The sequence below is a fragment of the Schistocerca nitens genome, chromosome 9 (genome assembly GCF_023898315.1).
Source record: "Schistocerca nitens isolate TAMUIC-IGC-003100 chromosome 9, iqSchNite1.1, whole genome shotgun sequence".
In the NCBI taxonomy this organism is placed as follows: domain Eukaryota; kingdom Metazoa; phylum Arthropoda; class Insecta; order Orthoptera; family Acrididae; genus Schistocerca; species Schistocerca nitens.
In genome coordinates this window covers 282,234,255-282,254,215 of record NC_064622.1, presented here as the reverse complement: position 1 = coordinate 282,254,215, position 19,961 = coordinate 282,234,255, and the positions used below count along the sequence as shown (strand labels likewise).

The 19,961-nt window shown below is 44.6% G+C and overlaps 1 protein-coding gene across 1 annotated transcript in view; it reads right to left on the bottom strand.

Annotated features, from left to right (window-relative positions):
* The window catches only part of LOC126203479 (alpha-tocopherol transfer protein-like), a 135,488-nt gene that overhangs the window by 42,025 nt on the left and 73,502 nt on the right, over window positions 1-19,961 (bottom strand). Inside the window, exons 2-3 of the mRNA XM_049937802.1 lie at window positions 11,814-11,952; window positions 2,558-2,717 (exon numbers count right to left, since the gene is read on the bottom strand). Coding sequence (XP_049793759.1) covers window positions 2,558-2,717; window positions 11,814-11,952 — 299 coding nt within the window. The remainder of the gene's footprint in view (window positions 1-2,557; window positions 2,718-11,813; window positions 11,953-19,961) is intronic.

The following is a 19,961-nucleotide window of genomic DNA, read 5'->3' as shown; positions in this document are numbered from 1 at the left end:
CCGTGACTAGAAATAAATGTAACTCAAGAATACACCATCCGTCCAAGAAGTTCGAAGATTGATTCTATTCCTGGCCTAACTACAGTGGCAACTTGAACTAACACCTGTAAACAACAGATCTGCATTCAAATAGTCAATTGTGAAGAGGCAAGCATTACATAGTGCACATGTGACCGTAGTGTGTCAGTGGCCTGTGTCACAAACTGCAATCGACCAACAACTGTAAATCAAGTGCTCAAGACAATTTACAGAATATTCTGAAGAAGATAATTATAAAATTACAATGAAATGAATACCCTTAGCGGCATACCGGCATTGATATAAGTCAACGGGGACAGTTGAAAATGTGTGCCCCCGATCGGGACTCGAACCCGAGATCTCTAGCCATTTTTTTAATCTCATTTCGTTCGTTGCATCTGCTCGCGGCGGACGTCGCAAGACACCCGTTTCAGTTCGTCGTTGATCCATGAACTCAGTATTTTTTTTAACAGGTCATCTGGTACGCCTCCCGCGAGACCCACATTCGCAACTTTTGTCCCGCACTATATTTATAGTGCCCCTGCCCATCATACTCATTTCTCGCGGCTTTACCGACGATTCCCGTAAGAGTTCGGGCACTGTTTGTACATCCGCACAGAAGGAGATGGTCAAATGGCCGGTGAGCCATTATATATATATATATATATATATATATATATATATATATATATATATATATATATATATGTGTGTGTGTGTGTGTGTGTGTGTGTGTGTGTTTTCAGAGTTTGTCCCTTACATCTTGACTCTACAAACAAACTAACGTCGCCTGGAAGCCAGCCATGACTTGATTGAAACGCAAAACGCGAACAATTCTTTTCTAGAAAAAAGCATCACGTGTGACTAGACTTAGTGTTATCAGTACGAACCTGCCACTAAACGACATAATGCAGAAACTCGCATGATGGGTCAACACTGTGACGACATAACAGGCCTTTTAGCTAGTGTGGCGGTCGAATGTGTCCAAAGGAATGACTTTAATTGCAGTTTTACATGGATGTATGAACGTTACGTGTGTTGTACGCTGCTACAACATCTTGTCAAAAGTATCCGTACACCACCATGTCGTGCGGAAGAAGCTAATCATCAGGAAAGGCGGACGCGCAAGTATAAATGGTAACAGTGAGTATCGTGTTGTTGGTAGACAAGCAGTGACATTCCTACGTAAAATGGACCTGGCCTCTGCCTGTCGCAAGAGGCGACGCACCGCCATAAAAGGAAACGGTGAATATTGTGTTGACATAAGGGAAGCAGTGACAGCAGAGTGGGTCGGTTAAGAGAACTCAGTGACTTCGAACGTGGAGTAGTCATTGGATGTCACCTGAAGTCAAGCAGCGGCATTTCAACCCTTTAAAGCTGCCTAAGTGAACTGTTGATGATATGATTGTGAAATGTAAACGCGAAGAAACAAGCACAGCTACACGAAGATCAAGCACACCTCATGTACTGATGGGCAGAGAGCATCGAGCGTTGCGGAAGGCTGTTGTGAAAAGTCGCACCAAGTCAGTGGAAGATATCACTCTTAAGCTCCAAAGTGCGACCAGCGGTGTAGCTAGCAAGATCGTGCATAGGGAGTTAAGCAGAATGGGGTAGAATGGTCGAGCAGTTGCACACATTTCTGTACTCATTGTTAAGTGAAGGTTGAGTTGTTGTAAAGAGCACCGCCACCGTACAGTGGATGACGGCAGACGAATGATTTGGAGTGGTGTATGGCGCTATAGTCTGTGGCAGTTTGGTAGAGGGCTTTGGGTTTGGCGAATGCGAGGACAATGTTACCTGCCATAATGTTTAATGCCAACTGTGAACCTCCTCCATACTTGGAGGAGGTGTTGTTACTGTATGGGAGCGTTTTTCATGGTTAGGCTGTGTATCTTACTGCGCTTAAGAAAACACTAAACTCGGGAGGATATGGACAAAGTTTACAGCTTTGTGTAATGCATACAGTAAAGGAAAGTTCAGAGACGATGGTTGCTTGTATCATCACGACAAAGTACAGTTTCATAAGGCAATTCTGTTAGGCGATGGCCGGCCGAAGTGGCCGTGCGGTTAAAGGCGCTGCAGCCTGGAACCGCAAGACCGCTACGGTCGCAGGTTCGAATCCTGCCTCGGGCGTGGATGTTTGTGATGTCCTTAGGTTAGTTAGGTTTAACTAGTTCTAAGTTCTAGGGGACTAATGACCTCAGCAGTTGAGTCCCATAGTGCTCAGAGCCATTTGAACCATTTTTTTTGTTAGGCGATGGTTTGTGGACAATAAAATTCCTGGAGTGGAGTAGTCTGCTCAAAGACCCAAACTGAACACTATGGAACACCTTTGGAATGAGTCATAATGTCGTCTTCCCTCCAGAGCCCGGCGTCCAACATGACTACCCTCTTGGGTTTCGCCTCTTCAGGAAGAATGGTCTGTCATTCCGCCACACGCATTCAGACACTTTACTGTAAGTGTCCAGGTACTTTTCCGCAGATTCTGGACTGCCTAAAGGGGTGTTGCGATGGAACAGATGAACGTGCTGACACTTACACGTTGTCGAGGATCTCCTTCAGCTCGGGCCGAGTGACGTCGCGGTCCGTGAAGAACTCGGGCAGCGCGGCTCGCATCGTGAAATACATGTCCAATTTGCGCTTCGTCTTCTCCAGCGAGAACTTGCAGCCGCGCAGGAACGTCATGATGCGCTGGTCATCTGCAGGACAAGGAACAACGAATAAAAGTAACCGAGCATAATTTATATATTCTGTCATGGTGTTTGGTATGAGTGATATAAATTCCATTTAACACTAACGATAATCATACATACATTGTACAAAAATTTATTAGGCAAGGGAGATATTACAGTCTGTAGCTTTGATAAGTCCGCAGATCGTCGAGGAATAAATCACCAAATTTCAAACGGTGTGCAAAATCCACCTGAAGTCCTTGATAGATAATTCATCTCGTAGAGTACAATAGTGAGGAGATGTTAACTGCCAAGTTTCACCCGCTGTTCCAATTAGTCGCAGAAACTCGTCTTGCGGTTAAGAGTGGCTGATTTACCAGGCCAATCTAGGTGAGGAGAATGCCTGAATTTGCGTTAAACTATTAAACTGGTGCATAAGTTCGCAGCGTTTTTGTTTTACATGTTGGTATTCCGGTTGCTACGGTTTTACTTACCGATTGCCTTTTTTTGTAGTTTACTGTTTCTATTTGAGTTTACATATTGACATTATGTCATTTGCAGATACTAAGTGAAGCTGTGGACGCTAGAAAATAGAGTGTCAAATGGACAAATCGGAACATTTCCGACATATTTATCTGTTTCTGTTGGATGGAGGGGTGACAGCAATGGAGGCAACTAGAAACATTTGCGTTATGTATGAGGATAATGCTACTAGACAGAGCATGGCAAGAAAATGGTTTTCTCATTTTAAGCTGGATCGTTCTGACATTAGTAACCCTCCACGTTCAAGAAGACCTACGGGGTTTGATGGAGATAGTTTAAACACATTAATACACAATGGTCCCCTCTGAGTGCACTCATTTAGTGGCAGAGGAGATGAACCATGATCTTTGCATCATCGTACGACATTTCCATCTAATGGCGGAGTTTCAAAAATCGGGTTATGCAGGCCTATCGCATTCCCTACAGAAAATCACAAAAATCACTGGGTTGCCATATGTGCACCTCTGCTTGCTCATCATCACTGGCTCATGAACAATACCCACCATTTCTATCCTGTATCGATACTGGTGACGAGAAATGGTGTCTTCATACTATCATAAGGAGAAGAAGGAAATGGTTGAGCCCAAGCAAATCTCCCTGTACAAAGACCTGCACTCATCCACTTAAAATAATGGTATGCATCTGGAGAACAGTGGCTGTGTTGTGCACTAAGAATTACTTCACCGCCCCTGGCAGCTGAGTGGTCAGCGCGACGGAATGTCATACCTAACGGCCCGGGTTCGATTCCCGGCTGGGTCGGAGATTTTCTCCCCTCAGGAACTGGGTGTTGTGTTGTCCTTATCATCATCATTCCATCCCCATCGACACGCAAGTCGCCGAAGTGGCGTCAACTCGAAAGGCTTTCACCAGGTGAACGGTCTACCCAAAGGGAGGACTAGCCACACGGCATTTCCAATTACTTCACCGGTGTGTAACCATCAATGCTGACATTTATTGTCACAGATGTTGACGTCTTGCAGAGGCAATCGAAGAAAAACGACCAGGAAGACTGCGTGAAGTGATGCTAATCCACGATAACGCCCACCCGCGTTCTGTTAGACTGGGAGGAAATCACTATACAGGCGTTGGGTTGGGAAGTCATTGTGCACCCACTTTTCTCACCTGATCTTGCGCCATCAGATTTTCACTTTTTCTGCTCTCTATCGAACGACCGTCCTCCCTTTCCAGATGAAAATGCGCACCAAACATGGTTCGACGTGTTCCTTGCCTCAAAAACTCGTGATTTCTACAGTCTCGGAATCGAAAAGTTACCCCAGCGTTGGCAGATTACATAAACAGTGAAGGAGAATATATTACTGAAGACTAAAGTCTCTGTTATGTATATCTGATTTGTTTATCAGACTTATGGAGAAATGCTACGCACTCATGCACCAACCGAACAGACTGTCAATAATTTAGTTACAGAAGTAATATACTACAGCAATTACTAGTGAATGTATAACCTGACTCGCTCCACAACCTCTAGAGCTCTTCTTCATGATGGTGAATGAAGAAATGTTAGGGGTTATTATATCGACTGATTTATGCAATTAAGATGCTCCTGGGTACCAACCGACAGAAACAGGCAGCCCGATGTATCTCTTTGGTAAGGTGCTCACAAGTTGCTCTCCGATCAGAGCAGAGCTGGGAAGTTTTTCACAGACAAACTGTCTAACGTGGAACGTGTGGGAGGGCATCCGCCTATTCTGTCCATTTCAATGGCACATTGTTTTAGTTCAACAGACAAAATCAGCAAAAGGTCATTCATAAGAAAGAAATGTTTGCCGACGTGGAAAAGTGAACTGTATTGTAACATTAGTGCGTGGAGAAGTGCTGACCACCAAAGGACGCGTTTCTAGCAATGGGACGCATTACCACAAACCACGATGGAAGGCCAGAGGCACATTGTTGAGATCTGATGTGTTTACTGTCGTATGCAAACATCAATACCAGAGCACACTCCGCTGCAGAGTGGAAATCTCATTCTGGATCCATGTCCTATCCACGATTGTCGTATGAACGGTTGATTGGCGTCATTCATTACATGCACTACCCGCGACAATCCTTCTCATGTATCTTACATTCTTACTATATATCCTTACGTGTAATAGTTGTAGGGCACAACTTACTCCAGTACTCTGATCCTAACCAACACGTATCTTCGTGGAATCAGCTACGTACCATACATGCTTAGTATTATTCCATTGACTCGTATTGTTTTGGTGATCTCTAAGTTCTCTTACTTTTTGGACATAAGTGCTCATTACTATGTAAGTACAGAATAGGGTTGCGTATAACAGTTGGGCACAAAACTATGTTGACACATATCCATAAGAACAGGCTCCGTGAAGCACACGATCTGATTTCTCGGAGGAGCGGTTGCAGCGAATTAGTGACGAGTCGCCGCGTTCTCCTGTGCGGCAGGAATTCCTAACGTGGCCGTCGTCTGCAGGGGACTTGATGTGAAACTATGTACAATCGGTTTTGAAATCAGTTCCTGTGTTTTTCGCTCGGACTATTGAGTAGTAAATGGTGCCAAGGAGATGAGAAGACCTCAGATGGAGTCCTAGAAGTCTGAAACAATTAAACTGGAGCGGCTGGTTCCAGCTGACAGGCGCAAAAGAAAGCTGCCTCCTCCATTTGTATTCCGTTTTGTTGAACGGGTAACTCGTGTAATCGGCTCGCGACTTGAATCCATTCGTGTCACACTTAACGTGTTCTATCTTCTGACACACAGTTGCGTATAAATCTGAACCATAGTCACCAAGATCACATCTTTTCACGTATCGCAACCCCATCCTTTACAACACAACCGAAACTGTCCACATACGAACTTTCGACAGTCATAGACACTGAAATGTCGCACTTATTGCACAGCCGTCATTCTTCCCAGAAAGGACGCCAAGTTGCACAAATAAAGTATTTGTGTCCAACAGTACTGCTGTACAGCTTCCCCTTCGTTTTCTCAGCTAACAGTAGTACACTAGAAGTAAGACACATTCCAACATATGTTTTCCATTTCTTTCACTACACACTTACTCAAAACAACACAGAAAACTGAATTGTTCAAACACTTATTACGGCTGTAAACAAGATTCAGTTAAACATTGACCACATCACACAGAGATAGGAAGAATATCAAAAGTCTGAAGAGGGCAGGAGTAAGGGATTCCTACATTGTCTGCAAAGCTTACACTCAATGTTGACTCAATGAACTTCCAACAAATAATATTTTGTAGCTATGTGTATTTTGTAACTCGATATGGTAGTTAGTGTAAAGGTCGTTTTGAGGTCCATTCTTTATTATTGTCATTGATGAATCAAGTTATGTTTCATTTAAAGAAAGGGAAAGAAAATCTCGGCCACACGAAATTCCTTCCAAGGAAGGTATCTGTTTACTTGACAAATAGTAGAATTTTTTGATTTTATTGGAATCTGGACTCTTACTGTTTTTGTTGATGTTCCTTTACATAACAAGGAATAACTGCAGAAGAAAGCTGATGAGTGGCAGTTAGAGCTAAATCAGGCAAAATGAGATTTAATGCAGAGGTGTAGGAAAAACAATCCTCTAGCATTCTAATACTGCCTTAGTGGCGTGATGCTTGACACTGTAACATCGATTACAAATCTAACCGTAACGCTACAAAGCGACACGAAGTGAAACGAAAACGCAAGTTTGACCGTGGGGAAGAAGAATGGTGCACTTTGATGTATTGAGAGAATTCTGTGAAAGTGTAGCTCATCTCTAAAGGAGGTCGTGCACAGCACAATCGTGCAGCCCGTTCTTAAGTACTGCTCCAGTGTTTGGGACCCCCAACAAGTCAGATTAAAGAGAGACAAGAAAGAAATTCAAAGAAAATGGTTCAAATGGCTCTGAGCACTATGGGACTTAACATCTATGGTCATCAGTCCCCTAGAACTTAGAACTACTTAAACCTAACTAACCTAAGGACAGCACACAACACCCAGCCATCACGAGGCAGAGAAAATCCCTGACCCCGCCGAGAATCGGAAATTCAAAGACATCCTGTTAAATTTGTTACCGATAATATTACAGAAATGCTCCCTTAACTCAAATAGGAATCCCTGGAGGGAAGAAGACGTTCTTTTAGCGAAACACTGTTGAGAAAGTTTAGAGCACCGGCAAAACTGCAACAGACTGAAGAACCATTTTACTGCCACCAACGTGCATCTCGCGTGAGGGTTGCGAAGCAAGATAAATCAGGACTTGTATGGAACCATATGGACAGCGGACCGTCCCTCGTTCCTTTTGTGAGTGGTGCAGGAAAGAGAATAACTAGCAGCAGGTACAAGGTGTCGTGTCCGCAGTACAGGAGGTTTTGCGGCAGAGAAACGCCCCACTCGCCTTGTAACAACTTCTCCAAGGGACGCCAGGCGTGGCTCCAACATCATCGTTGCTGCTATTGTATGAGTTAGACTCTGTTTCTTGCTGCATTATTTGTACTGAGTCTTCGTTCTCTTGGAGAAATAGAATCTGAGTAAATCTTCCATTTACTGTGTCCACTTGTTCTCTAATCATTTGTGCTCCTGTCCAGCTTTCCTATGACGACAGTTTCCACGCCACTCTGTGGCCCACCTATCCCTACCAGTGTGTACTAAGAGGTACAAAAAACCCTCCGCCATGCACCGTACGGTGACATGCGTAGTATGTATGTAGATAAAGAGAGAGAGGGTTGTACATTTTTATCTGTCTTCACTTTAGTTACATTGATTTTGCAATGAGCCTTTCATTTTTACAGACTGTCTGAGGAAGTGCTTTGTCACGAAGCACGACAAATCTTTTTAAATACTTTGGTTTAAACAGATTATCGAATATTTCTTTTTGTCACTCTCTACATGTTTCTACATGGTGTTTAAATCTCAGAGGAAAACTGCACGGCTGCTACGGTCGCAGGTTCGAATCCTGCCTCGGGCGTGGATGAGAGTGATGTCCTTAGGTTTAAGTAGTTCTAAGTCTAGGGGACTGATGACACCAGATGTTAAGTCCCATAGTGTTTAGAGCCATTTGAACCATTTTTTGAAAACTTCACACAAAACTCCCTGTTTTATCCACTGGTGAATCTGACAAGTTCCAGAGGGAAGGAGTTCGTTCTTAGTAAGAAATGATCTGGAAATATCCACTATTAATGCTTACTGGTTCCCTCTGGACAACATTTCTCGTGACAAGTTGAATGTGACTGGGCCTCGTAGTGCGACTAAGTACAATTAACAATATTTTAGTTTGCTTTTGTGTACTATATTAGAATATTTACTTCGAGAATTGTTACGAACTTGCACGTATGGACATTTCGAAGATTTCTTCCACAACATCAACACAATCTTCCATCAACTTCGACTAAACAGTTACACGGGCCTCGATAAATACACGAACCAATATGCTCAACATTTCGACATCCACTTTTAGGTTCCCATGTAAATGTAGGCAGTTGTCGAATAATACACTTACATTCATTAAATGTGGTAACTGTTATTTATTTATTATACATAGCAGCTGGTTCACAGGTCCTGAGTTAGAAAACAGCAAATGCTGGTGGTCCATAACCGTAGTCAAACTGAGTACCACACAAAGAGAGGGAACGCCTAGAGGGCGTGAGACACCATACTCTTGTCCTCACGCAGAGCCACTGCGTACCTAAACCTCTGTCCACGTTTAATTTCATTACGCTAACGGACAAGGCGTTTAGGTTCACTAGACGGGAAGTTTTCAGCTAAATCCCAACGAACAGAAGATGGACCAGGGGATTCTCAAATAGATGAATTCGGGAGTGGCTATGATGGAGGATATGCAATATGTTTTCTTTTTACATTATCTCAGTCAACTATTCCGGATGACTTTGCAAAAAATAAGTATGAAATTATTAAAACAGTCATTCTTGCGACACCTGTCGGTCCAGTTGTCAACGGCTATCCTTTACTGGTCACTGCCTGCCGCCCTAGCGGCGCCCTGACTTCAACAATGAACACTGTTGTGAGTGACATAAGACGAATGTTTTAAATTTTACAGCTAATTCACTACTCTTCTAGTCTGTTACGTACATGCCATTACATGAGAAAGAGTACATTTACTGCTTTTTAGTATATATGCAATAACCTGTCTGTAGGTGTACATAGATTTACTTGTTTTTTTTTCCCTATAACGTTATTACTGATACTGTATATTGTGGTGTCACCGCCAGACACCACACTTGCTAGGTGGTAGCTTTAAATCGGTCGCGGTCCATTAGTACATGTCGGACCCGCGTGTCGCCACTGTCAGTGATCGCAGACCGAGCGCCACCACACGGCAGGTCTCGAGAGACTTACTAGCACTCGCCCCAGTTGTATGGACGACTTAGCTAGCTATGCACACTGACGAAGCCTCGCTCATTTGCAGAGCAGATAGTTGGAATAGCCTTCAGCTAAGTCAATGGCTACGACCTAGCAAGGCGCCACAGCAATTGATATCGTATGAAGCATGTCTCATCAAGAACGATGTATACAAATTATGGATTAAAGTTAAGTATTCCAGAAGCTACGTACTTTTCTGTATAGCATTCATTACGTATCCTGTTTCAGACCTCACGCCATCCTGCGTGAGCTTATAGCGTGCATATCGGTCTCCTCAACCAATTAGTGTGCGTAGTGTTGGCTAACTGCTAACACTACATAATTTGGCGACAAGGATGGGATTCGAACCCACGCGTGCAAAGCACATTGGATTATCAAGACACACTTGACTTTGCTCAGGAATCGTTTGAACATTCGCCAGCAGTGTGTCACATTAACCGGCCCGCCTGGCGCGCTGCACGGAATGATAAACAGCCCTCGCGCCCGTCCGCGCAGCTGCCGCCACGCTCTCCACAAAGCGTGCCTTTCGGTTACCCGTCACTGTGGACTGGCTGTCTTGTCAGTCCACAACATATATTACATTTGTTTTGTCTATAGTCCACTGTATAAATGCTGTCCAGATCTGAAGATGGGAACATCGATTACAGACACCAGTTGTCGAGAATAAAAGTTATCGAGAACGAAGGCTTTCGTGACAGCACTGTTGTGTAAAACATCCTCGGAATTCTTCCCGCCTCAGTTCAGGGTAAAACATCGAGATTTTGACGATTACCGCCACCGTCTGCGTCATGAGCAACTAACTGTCAAAACTCCTACTACGGTGGCCTTATATAGCCCAAAGAGGGCTTCTGATTGGTCGGCCATTACGTCATGCTGTCGCAGATGGTGTCAACGTCTGTGCTGCTGGCGCCACCGCTCCCGTCGAAGCGTAAACATTGCGACGAATATCTCTGGATCTTCTCTACACCGAAAGCTCGCATCGATTCACCGTTGAGATTATATCCGCTGTCACTACTGGTGAGCTTCTCACACGTTCTTATTTCTACAGCTTCTTTAATTACAGAGTACCAGTATATGGGAGCCTGGGACTAAACTTTTCTTTCGTCAAACAGTATTTTGTGTATACTTGTGACGCTGTGCTCAGAAACTGCAGATTTCTCCAGTTCTCGATTTTTAATATGTCTTTGATGTTCTGCACGGCGGATGGACTGACCTATATTATTGCTCCTGCACTGACAAAGGATGTTGTAAATCCCAAGAATCCTGAGGCCGAGACTGTCCTTAACAGGGTGTAGCATCTTCTTTATCTTCTTAGGAGCCCTGAATACATCTGATACCTCGGCTTCCAAGAACTATTTTGCTGGATATTGCGCCGCAGAAAGGCAGGAATACCATCGGTGACTCGTCACGTGAATGTTCAACATTTTCAAGTTTCCTTTTCTTGGAGAAAGCTTACTTCATGTCACGTGACCCCTAGGCGTTCTTTGGGAGCACGTATTTCAGATGATCATTTTCGGAATCCACGTGGCCCTCGTCAGAAACGGTTTTTTCTCTGTGTACCAGTCTATTTAAATCTGCTCTTTTCTGGATTGAATGGCGAAGACTCTGGGCGCTAAGATGCAAATCAGCGTGCGTCGGCTTGCGGTGCACTGAGTGGCCTCTACGTCCATCCGACAATCGATGCTCCACAATATGTTCCGTAAAAAAATTGGCATTTGCTGGAGACAACGGAGAACTCATATCCGCTCGCTCTGTTATTTCTCTTCAGATTTACTGCCGAACAAGAAGTAGGTGGTCGTCAGAACATATGGGAACAACTTCATCGCTTCAGGAGGAAAATGCTCTGCCAGCAGTTTCAATGTGTCCTCCACAGGAAATTTCGTAAATCGTGAGACCACATGCAGGCCCACTAAAATATCGTTTGGGCCAACTGTAATCAGTTTTTCCTAACGAAGACGATGGAGATAATAGTCGAAAGCTCGAGATTTCACCCTGAACTGAGGCGCAAGAAGTCCGAGAATGTTTTATACAATAAAAGTTATTACTAGCGATCTTGGCAAAGAAGTTTATCTCCACTTAGATATTATCACAGATCGATCCTTGCTTCTCAGAATGAGTAAAACAAAAGGTACCGCTATTTGTCGAAAAGTGGCTACATCGGTACTTTCGGAAACGTCACCAATTCTGCAATGAGAAGGTGCGCGCTGCCCTGAGGCGCCATGACGGCCGTACCCTGGAAGTCGGGGAGATGCGGCTGCTTGGCCAGCCAGTCCTTGATGTGCTGGAGCGCGTCCTCGCGCGTGTTCACGTCCTCGTTCAGCTCCTTGCGGATGTGGATCTGCAGCTCCGGGCTCGGCTGTACCAGCGTCATCTGCAAAACAAACCAGTGTCAGGTAGGAAAGACGTGACAAATAAATGCTAAAATGTCACACGATTAATCGTCACAGAAAACGTGCAGTTAGAAGGAGGCAAGGAAGATTAGGGTTTTAACTCCCCGTCGAGGAAAAGGTCATTAGATACGGAGCACAACGCCGAGTTAGGGAAGGAAATCGATGGTGTCATTCACGTTTTTCCTTAAGCAGTTCAGAGAAAGCATACAAAACCCAAATCTGAATGGCGTCCGTGTAGGATTTGAGTTGTCGCCATACTGATGTTCAGTGTCTTACGGCTGCGCCACCTCCCTCCTCGACACAGTTTGTCAGGATGCTTGCGCATTCACATCGAGAAAAAAAAAAAAAAAAAAAAAAAAAAACCGAACAAGTGCGAGTGGGAATCACGCTATGAGGGTTCCTTACCAACCTAATTATGTAAGTTATATAGAGAGCTCATCTTTAGGTTTTGATGAGTGAGTCTGCGAATATCCAAATATACTTTGAGTAAATTTTTTCCACTTCAAGAGGACCATAGACCTTACTAGGGAACCTCCCCATCGCACCCCCCTCAGATTTAGTTATAACTTGGCACAGTGGATAGGCCTTGTAAAACTGAACACAGATCAATCGAGAAAACAGGAAGAAGTTGTGTGGAACTATGAAAAAAATAAGCAAAATATACAAACTGAGTAGTCCATGCGCAAGATAGGCAACAACAAGGTGGTCCCGTGGTTAGCGTGAGCAGCTGCGGCACGAGAAGTCCTTGGTTCAAGTCTTCCCTCGAGTGAAAAGTTTACTTTCTTTATTTTCGCAAAGTTATGATCTTTCCGTTACTTCATTGACGTCTCCGTTCACTGTAATAAGTTTAGTGTCTGTGTTTTGCGACCGCACCGCAAAACCGTGCGATTAGTAGACGAAAGGACGTGCCTCTCCAATTGGAACCGAAAACATTTGATCGCAAGGTCATAGGTCAACCGATTCCTCCACAGGAAAACACGTCTGATATGTTCTATACGACACTGGTGACGGCATGTGCGTCACATGACAGGAATATGTTGTCGACCCACCTAACTTGTACACTTGGCGAATGGGTAAAAAGATTCTTCTGCCTTGCCCGATTTAGGTTTTCTTGTGGATGTGATAATCACTCCCAAAAAGTGATGAAAACATAACGAACGGACAGATAATAATTGTCTGAAAAAAATTATACTTTTCACTCGAGGGTAGACTTGAACTAAGGACCTCTCTTTCCGCAGCTGCTCACGCTAACCACGGGATCACGGCGCTCCTGGGCTCCTCAGTTTGTATATTTTGCTTATTTTTTTCATAGTTCCACACAACTTCTTCCTGTTTTCTCGATTGATTTGTGTTCAGTTTTTCAAGGCCTATCCACTGTGCCAACTTATAACTAAATCTGAGGGGGATGCGATGGGGAGGTTCCCTTGTTAGTATGTGTCATAAATTTCAACATAATATCTCTTTTCCTTCCAGATAAAAAGGAAGTTTGAATGAACAGACAGACAGAAGGGTAAAAAAGTGAGCCTATGATGATGTTTGATTTGTGGGGCACTTAACTGTGCGATGATCAGCGCCCGTACAAACCCCCAATTTTTACCCAGCGCAATTTTTACACAGTCCCAGATAGCCAATGTCACTAATGATGATGATGAGACGATGAGGACAACTGCGCGGTCATCAGCACCCGTACAAAGTCCCAATTTTTACACAATCCAATCTAGCCACTGTCACGAATGATGATGATGAAATGATGAGGACAACACAAACACCCAGTTCCCGGGCAGAGAAAGTCCCCAACCAGGCCGGGAATCGAACCCGGGACCCCGTGATCCAGAGGCAGTAACGCTAGCCACAACTTTTTTTTTTCTTTTTGTTCGTTGCATTTGGTCGTAGCGGACGTCACATGATATCCGTTGAAAGTTCGTTGTTGATCCCTTCACTCAGTTTTTTCTTACAGAGACCAGACCGAACGCGCTGAGCTACCGTGCCGGCCACTAGACCACGAGCTGCTTGTGAACCTATGAGGGTTCCGTTTACACTGATTGAGGTGTGGAACTGTAAAAACTAATATTTTTGTATCTATAACAATAAACATGTATGTAAAATTAATGAATAATGAAAGCCGTGAAAACAATAGTAATAAAATATTATACAGGATGGTCAGAAACAGTCTGAAAAGCTTGTAAGAATGCTGCAAAGTAGGTTGTGCTAAGATAGAGTTCTTAAGAAAAAAATCCGATACACTGCGCCCTTTCACGCGTTAATTATCACTGAAATTAGCCAATCAGGCTACTGCGCAGGCAAATTCCAGCTGCTAGCCAAATACAGTGTCAGTTGTTCTCGTAACGTGGAAGATAGTACGCGAGACTGCTCTATCTTTGGCTCCGGTTCGACCCTTACTACCGTCCCACGTTAAGTTTTTGCATGGCTGTCTCGTTAGGTTTTAGGAAACCAAACGAAGCACACGTTTGGTGACACCGTCTCTCGCGGGCCACTTGCTCCCACAATCGCCACATTGGCCAACTTCAGTGCTAATTAACTCGGAAAGGGTACAAAGAATTGATTTTTTTCCTAAAAATTATTTCTCAGCACAGTCTATCCTGCAACTGCCTTACAAGCCTTTCAGTCTGTTCCTGACTATCCGGCATATACGTGTCTTGATCGCAAAAAAACACTTTTATTCTAAGTGGTGACCGATTTCGACCCGACCTGGATCATCTTTGGACTATACTCTAGTGATCACGTGCGGGTACTAAGGAAGGAAGCAGGAACTGGAGATACCAGCTACTGTTGTTGACTGCTGTGGGTGGTATCCAAAGTTCTTGCTCCGTGCCAACGTATCCGCACGTCATCTTTGTACTATGGTCCGAAGATGATCCACAGCGGGTCGAAACCGGTCCACACTTATGAATAAAAGTGTTATTATGTGATCAAGACGGTTCTATATAATACGTTATTACTATACACATCAAATAAGTTTTGCATCACCTCGGTTCCGAGGTACATAAAACTGGAATACATATCAACATAAACATAATTTCTGCCCTTTTTATTGCTCATGAAAACCACACGTTGCATGTTGTTCCACCATACAGCGAGACCTTCGGAGGTGATGGTCCTGATTGCTGCACACACCGGTACCTCTGATACCCAGTAGCACGTGCACTTGCATTGATGCATGCCTGTATTCGTCGTGGCATACTATCCACAAGTTCATCAAGGCACTGTTGGTCGAGATTGTCCCACTCCTCAGCGGCGATTTGGCGTGGATCCCTGAAAGTGGTTCTTGGGTCACGTCGTCCATACACAGCCCTTTTCAATCCATCCCAGCCATGTTCGATAGGGTTCATGTCTGGAGAACATTCTGGCCACTCTAGTCGAGCGTTGTCGTTATCCTGAAGGAAGTCATTCACTAGATGTGCACGATGAGAGCGCGAATTGTCGTCCATGAAGACAAATGGCTCGTCAATATGCTGCCTATATGGTTTCACTATCCGTCGGCGGATGGCGTTATGTATCATGCAGCCGTTACGGCGCCTTCCATGACCACCAGTGGAGTACGCCGACCCCACATAATGCCACCCCAAAACAGCAGGGAACCTCCACCATGCAGCACTCGATGGACAGTGTGTCTAAGGCGTTCAGCCTGACCACGTTGCCTCCAAACACGTCTCCGACGATTGTCTGATTGAAGGCATATGCGACGCTCATCGGTGAAGAGAACGTGATGCCAATCCTGAGCGGTCCAGTCGGCATGTTATTGGGCCCATCTGTACCGCGCTGCATGGTGTGTGGTTTCACAGATGGACCTCGCCATGGACGTCGGGAGTGAAGTTGCACATCATGTAATCTATTGCGCACAATTTGAGCCGTAACACGACGTTCTGTGACTGCAAGAAAAGCATAATTCAAGATGGTAGCGTTGCTGCCAGGGTTCCTCCGAGCCATAATCTGTAGGTAACGGTCATTCACTGCAGTAGTAGCCCTTGGGCGGCTTGGGCGAGGCATGTCGTCGACATGTATCTCCCCCATGTCCTAACAATATCGCTTCGGTTCAGTCTTAGTTGCCTGGACACTTCCCTTGGTGAGAGCCCTTCCTGGCACAAAGTAACAATGCGGACGCGATCGAAATGCGGTATCGACTGTCTAGGCATGGTTGAACTACGGACAACAAGAGCCGTGTACCTCCTTCCTGGTGGAATGACTGGAACTGATCGGCTGTCGGACCCTCTCCGCCTAATAGGCGCTGCTCATGCATGGTTGTTTACATCTTTCGGTGTGTTAGTGGCATCTCTGAAGAATCAAATGGACTGTGTCTGTGATACAAAATCCACAGCCCACGTCTGTCTTCAGGAGTACGGGGAACCGGGGTGATCCTAAACTATTTTTGACGTGTGTAGTTCATAGCTATCGCTGCTGCGCCCGATATTGTTACAAAGATTATCTGTGAAAACAATCCCACCAGCTTTTTAGACGAAACGATGCTTCAGTTTCATGCTTGTGAACTTATGAATCTGGCGACATCCCTAATGTATTAGTATCTTTCTTTTAAACAGAGGCACACTTCCTATTACAGATTACTAGGGAATGTAGAGGGGGCTTAATAGACAATGTTTTGATAATGGGTCGATGGCCAGAAATGCGCCGTTGGGAAATAAAATAATTTTGGACTAAAACAATGGTTCTGAGAAAATGGCACTTTCGCAGCTAGGAGTGTTGATTGTGGTGCTCCATGGACGCACAACAGGGTTTGCGGATCGTGTGTGAGAGCAGGCGTTGCAGATACACCTTGTGCAGCGAACAACAGGGTCACCACGTGGAGCGTCTCCTGTAGTTCATATACGTCAGAGCTACCTGCCTACCGCGTAGAGAGAGATTTGGAAGTGATGCGAAATTCAAACTTACTTTACTTTCAGACGATACATTTCCGGACATGGGTTCCTCATGAGTTCTGTATCTACTGAGTGCCTTCTGCAACCCCTAGAATCTTGTAATAATTGTGAAACACCGAGTATAACTAAAATCACGTTTAGGCTCCAACACGTTTAAGTGGATGAAAGTAGCCGATATCGATTGACAGTGCAACCAGTGAGTTCTGGAATCAGTCACCGGTTTAAAGTACGGTATCTGCCCGGAGCGATTTAAGGTGAATTAATTGCATAAATGTAACCGAAGGTAAGAGAGATATACCGAGCGAGGTGGCGCAGTGGTTAGACACTGGACTCGCATTCGGGAGGACGACGGTTCAATCCCGCGTCCGGCCATCCAGATTTAGGTTTTCCGTGATTTCCCTAAATCGCTCCAGGCAAATGCCGGGATGGTTCCTTTGAAAGGGCACGGCCGACTTCCTTCCCCATCCTTCCCCAATCCGATGAGACCGATGACCTCGCTGTGTGGTCTCCTTCCCCAAACAACCCAACCCAACCCCTAAGAGAGATATCAGACTTACTTCTATTGGGAGAATCTTAAGAAAGTGGAATTCTGGCGCGAATGAGGTCGCTTACAGAAACACCCTTCGACCAAAACTTGAGATAAGCGTCGTTCGATGCCCTGGTACCAAGACTGACAAACATAAATAGAAAGGATTCAACGGAAGGCTACGCGCTTCTTTATACTTTCGTTTAAGCACCACGAGAGACCTGAACTACTCAACAAGCTGCAGGGAAAGACGCTAAAAGAAAGAAGAACTATTGTCACAAAAATCAGAGTAGCTACATCCCAAAATACATCAAAAATTGTATTACATGCTCCGACAAACATGATATGTAATGACAATGATCGTAAAATTCATAACATTCATACTTATGCATGGAAAATTCGACAGACTCTCTTTTCACGTACCATCCGTGAAAGAAACTGGAATGTAAGAATATGAATGATGTACACAACACACACTTGGCTACACGTCTTATGGTGATTTAAGCTGTATATACAGTATGCAGCTGTTGCGTCAGTAAAAACTCATTGAGACAATAGACGTCAAACGGTGCAGCAAAGATTCATCTTCCGCTGTCGCTGGTCTTCTGCTGTGGTCAATCTCGGAAGTACTTCGAGAGGATATGATATCGCTGCTGTTAAAACAGATGTGAACTCGTTGTACTTACGTTATACCAGGTAGCTTCTACAAGCAGACGTAATGCCCAGGGTAATGACCAAATCTGCAGCTTTCTGGTTCTTTAAGTGAGCGTTTGTCAATGCTACTTGCCGTCGTTTGCTTGAGCAGCACGTTCAGGCAATAAGTTTACCGTTGGAAGTATGTGAGACGTGCTCGCTTAGTGTTTCGTCTGGCAGGCTGCTCCACCAGCCACTCGCAATCAAGTTCTGAGTCGCTCCGACCAGCTGCTGCCCCCACATTAGCCTTACGAATGACTTATTGTGCACATTGTATCTCAGCTGTTAACGTAGTGAAGTAACAGTCTTTCAAGACCCTGGGAAATAAATTAACACTAAGTCTGTAACTGACAAGGGGACTTACGAACTTTCCCTCAGCGATATGATTGGTATTGACAGGGTGTGTAGGGCACGCGAAGGACTTTAACATGTGTAAACAGGAAGACGCAACTCTCAGCCGAGATCGAGTATGAAAATTTTAGACGTCCTTATACTCTTTGTATGAACACAAATCTTCAAGCAGTCCGCAGCTGGGGGAATAAGCGTGCAGTGGCAGAAGCGCGAGATCTCTAGATCGAAATTCGCTGCCCGTACTTTTTCTTCATTCCCAAGCATTTAGAACACCAGCTTCATTGTGACACTGCAAACTATCAATATTCGACAACACATTTATTATTTACGTAATATTTATCCTGGAAAAGGAAGAAAAGTTTTTTTTTTTCGTAAAGAGATAGGCATCTCTATTACGTATGCACCGAGTTTCGTATCGTCCACCATTGCCTGTGATTCTTGCTGTCCAACAAAGCTTCTGTTCCTTAGCAATTGTCAAGCAGTGTAGATGTACCATAGAATCGGGCGGGTAAAACTAGAGAAACTCTGTATTACACAGAGGGCTATCAAAAATCTTTCTTCCCACATACGATTCGCATATGGAATAGGCAAATGGGAGGGGAAGGAGGGTGGTGGTTTACGGCTCTGCTCCCTGCGTACTTTCAAAGCCCACCACACATTGGCTTATACTGTAGCTCTTGATTGAACGGCCCCAGAGATTTGCGCGGACGTAACACGTGCGGTTTACTTCCATAACAGAGAGCGCTCTCCTCTCACTTATAACTGGAAGCAAGCCTGAACCCGTCCGGTGAGTTCCTTGTTCTCTGCCGTGGTGGATCAGCTTGCGGCGCACCGCCTGATCACCTGGACAGAGCACGAGCTTCATATCTGGCGGTGAAAGCTGAAAACCCGGAACCAGGACTGCGTACAGTGAACAGAAGCGTGCAACCAGCAGGGCATTATGCTCAGCTACCTTTCAGGCAGTTTTTTAGAAAATAAAGGCTGTCGGAAATTTCCATCTTTGTCTCGGGTATTCCTGTGGCGAGACTGCTTCTACAGACTGAATTGCCACAATAACTACATCTACGTTTAACTCCGCAAGGTACATCGCACTGTTTGACGGAGGAAACATAGGTTATGATAACTGTTCGTTCAAACAAGGCATCACCAAGGAGATAAACGTACACTTTCAAGATATCCGCGCTGATATCGATCCCGCGTGACTATTGGGTCGTTATTCTGATAGTACCTAGTTATGATGTTCTGAATGTACAATTTATAAACTTCGCTCGCCCTGTTCGTTTGTCATTCACTTCACTTCACTGCAGCTACCTAATGCCCCAAGAGCTAACAGGGGATATCTCTCGGCTCTTGCACCGCATGCAGTCTTTATATATTGCAATAAATTAACCAAACCATTAATTGTAGGTGCCTATTAAATACCATGTCTGTCCAAAAAATTCTGGACCGTCCGTAATTTCGCGCCAATGGTGTTATTGATTTGGTGGAAGAGACCAAACGCATCGGATTAAGGAAGGATGGGGAAGGA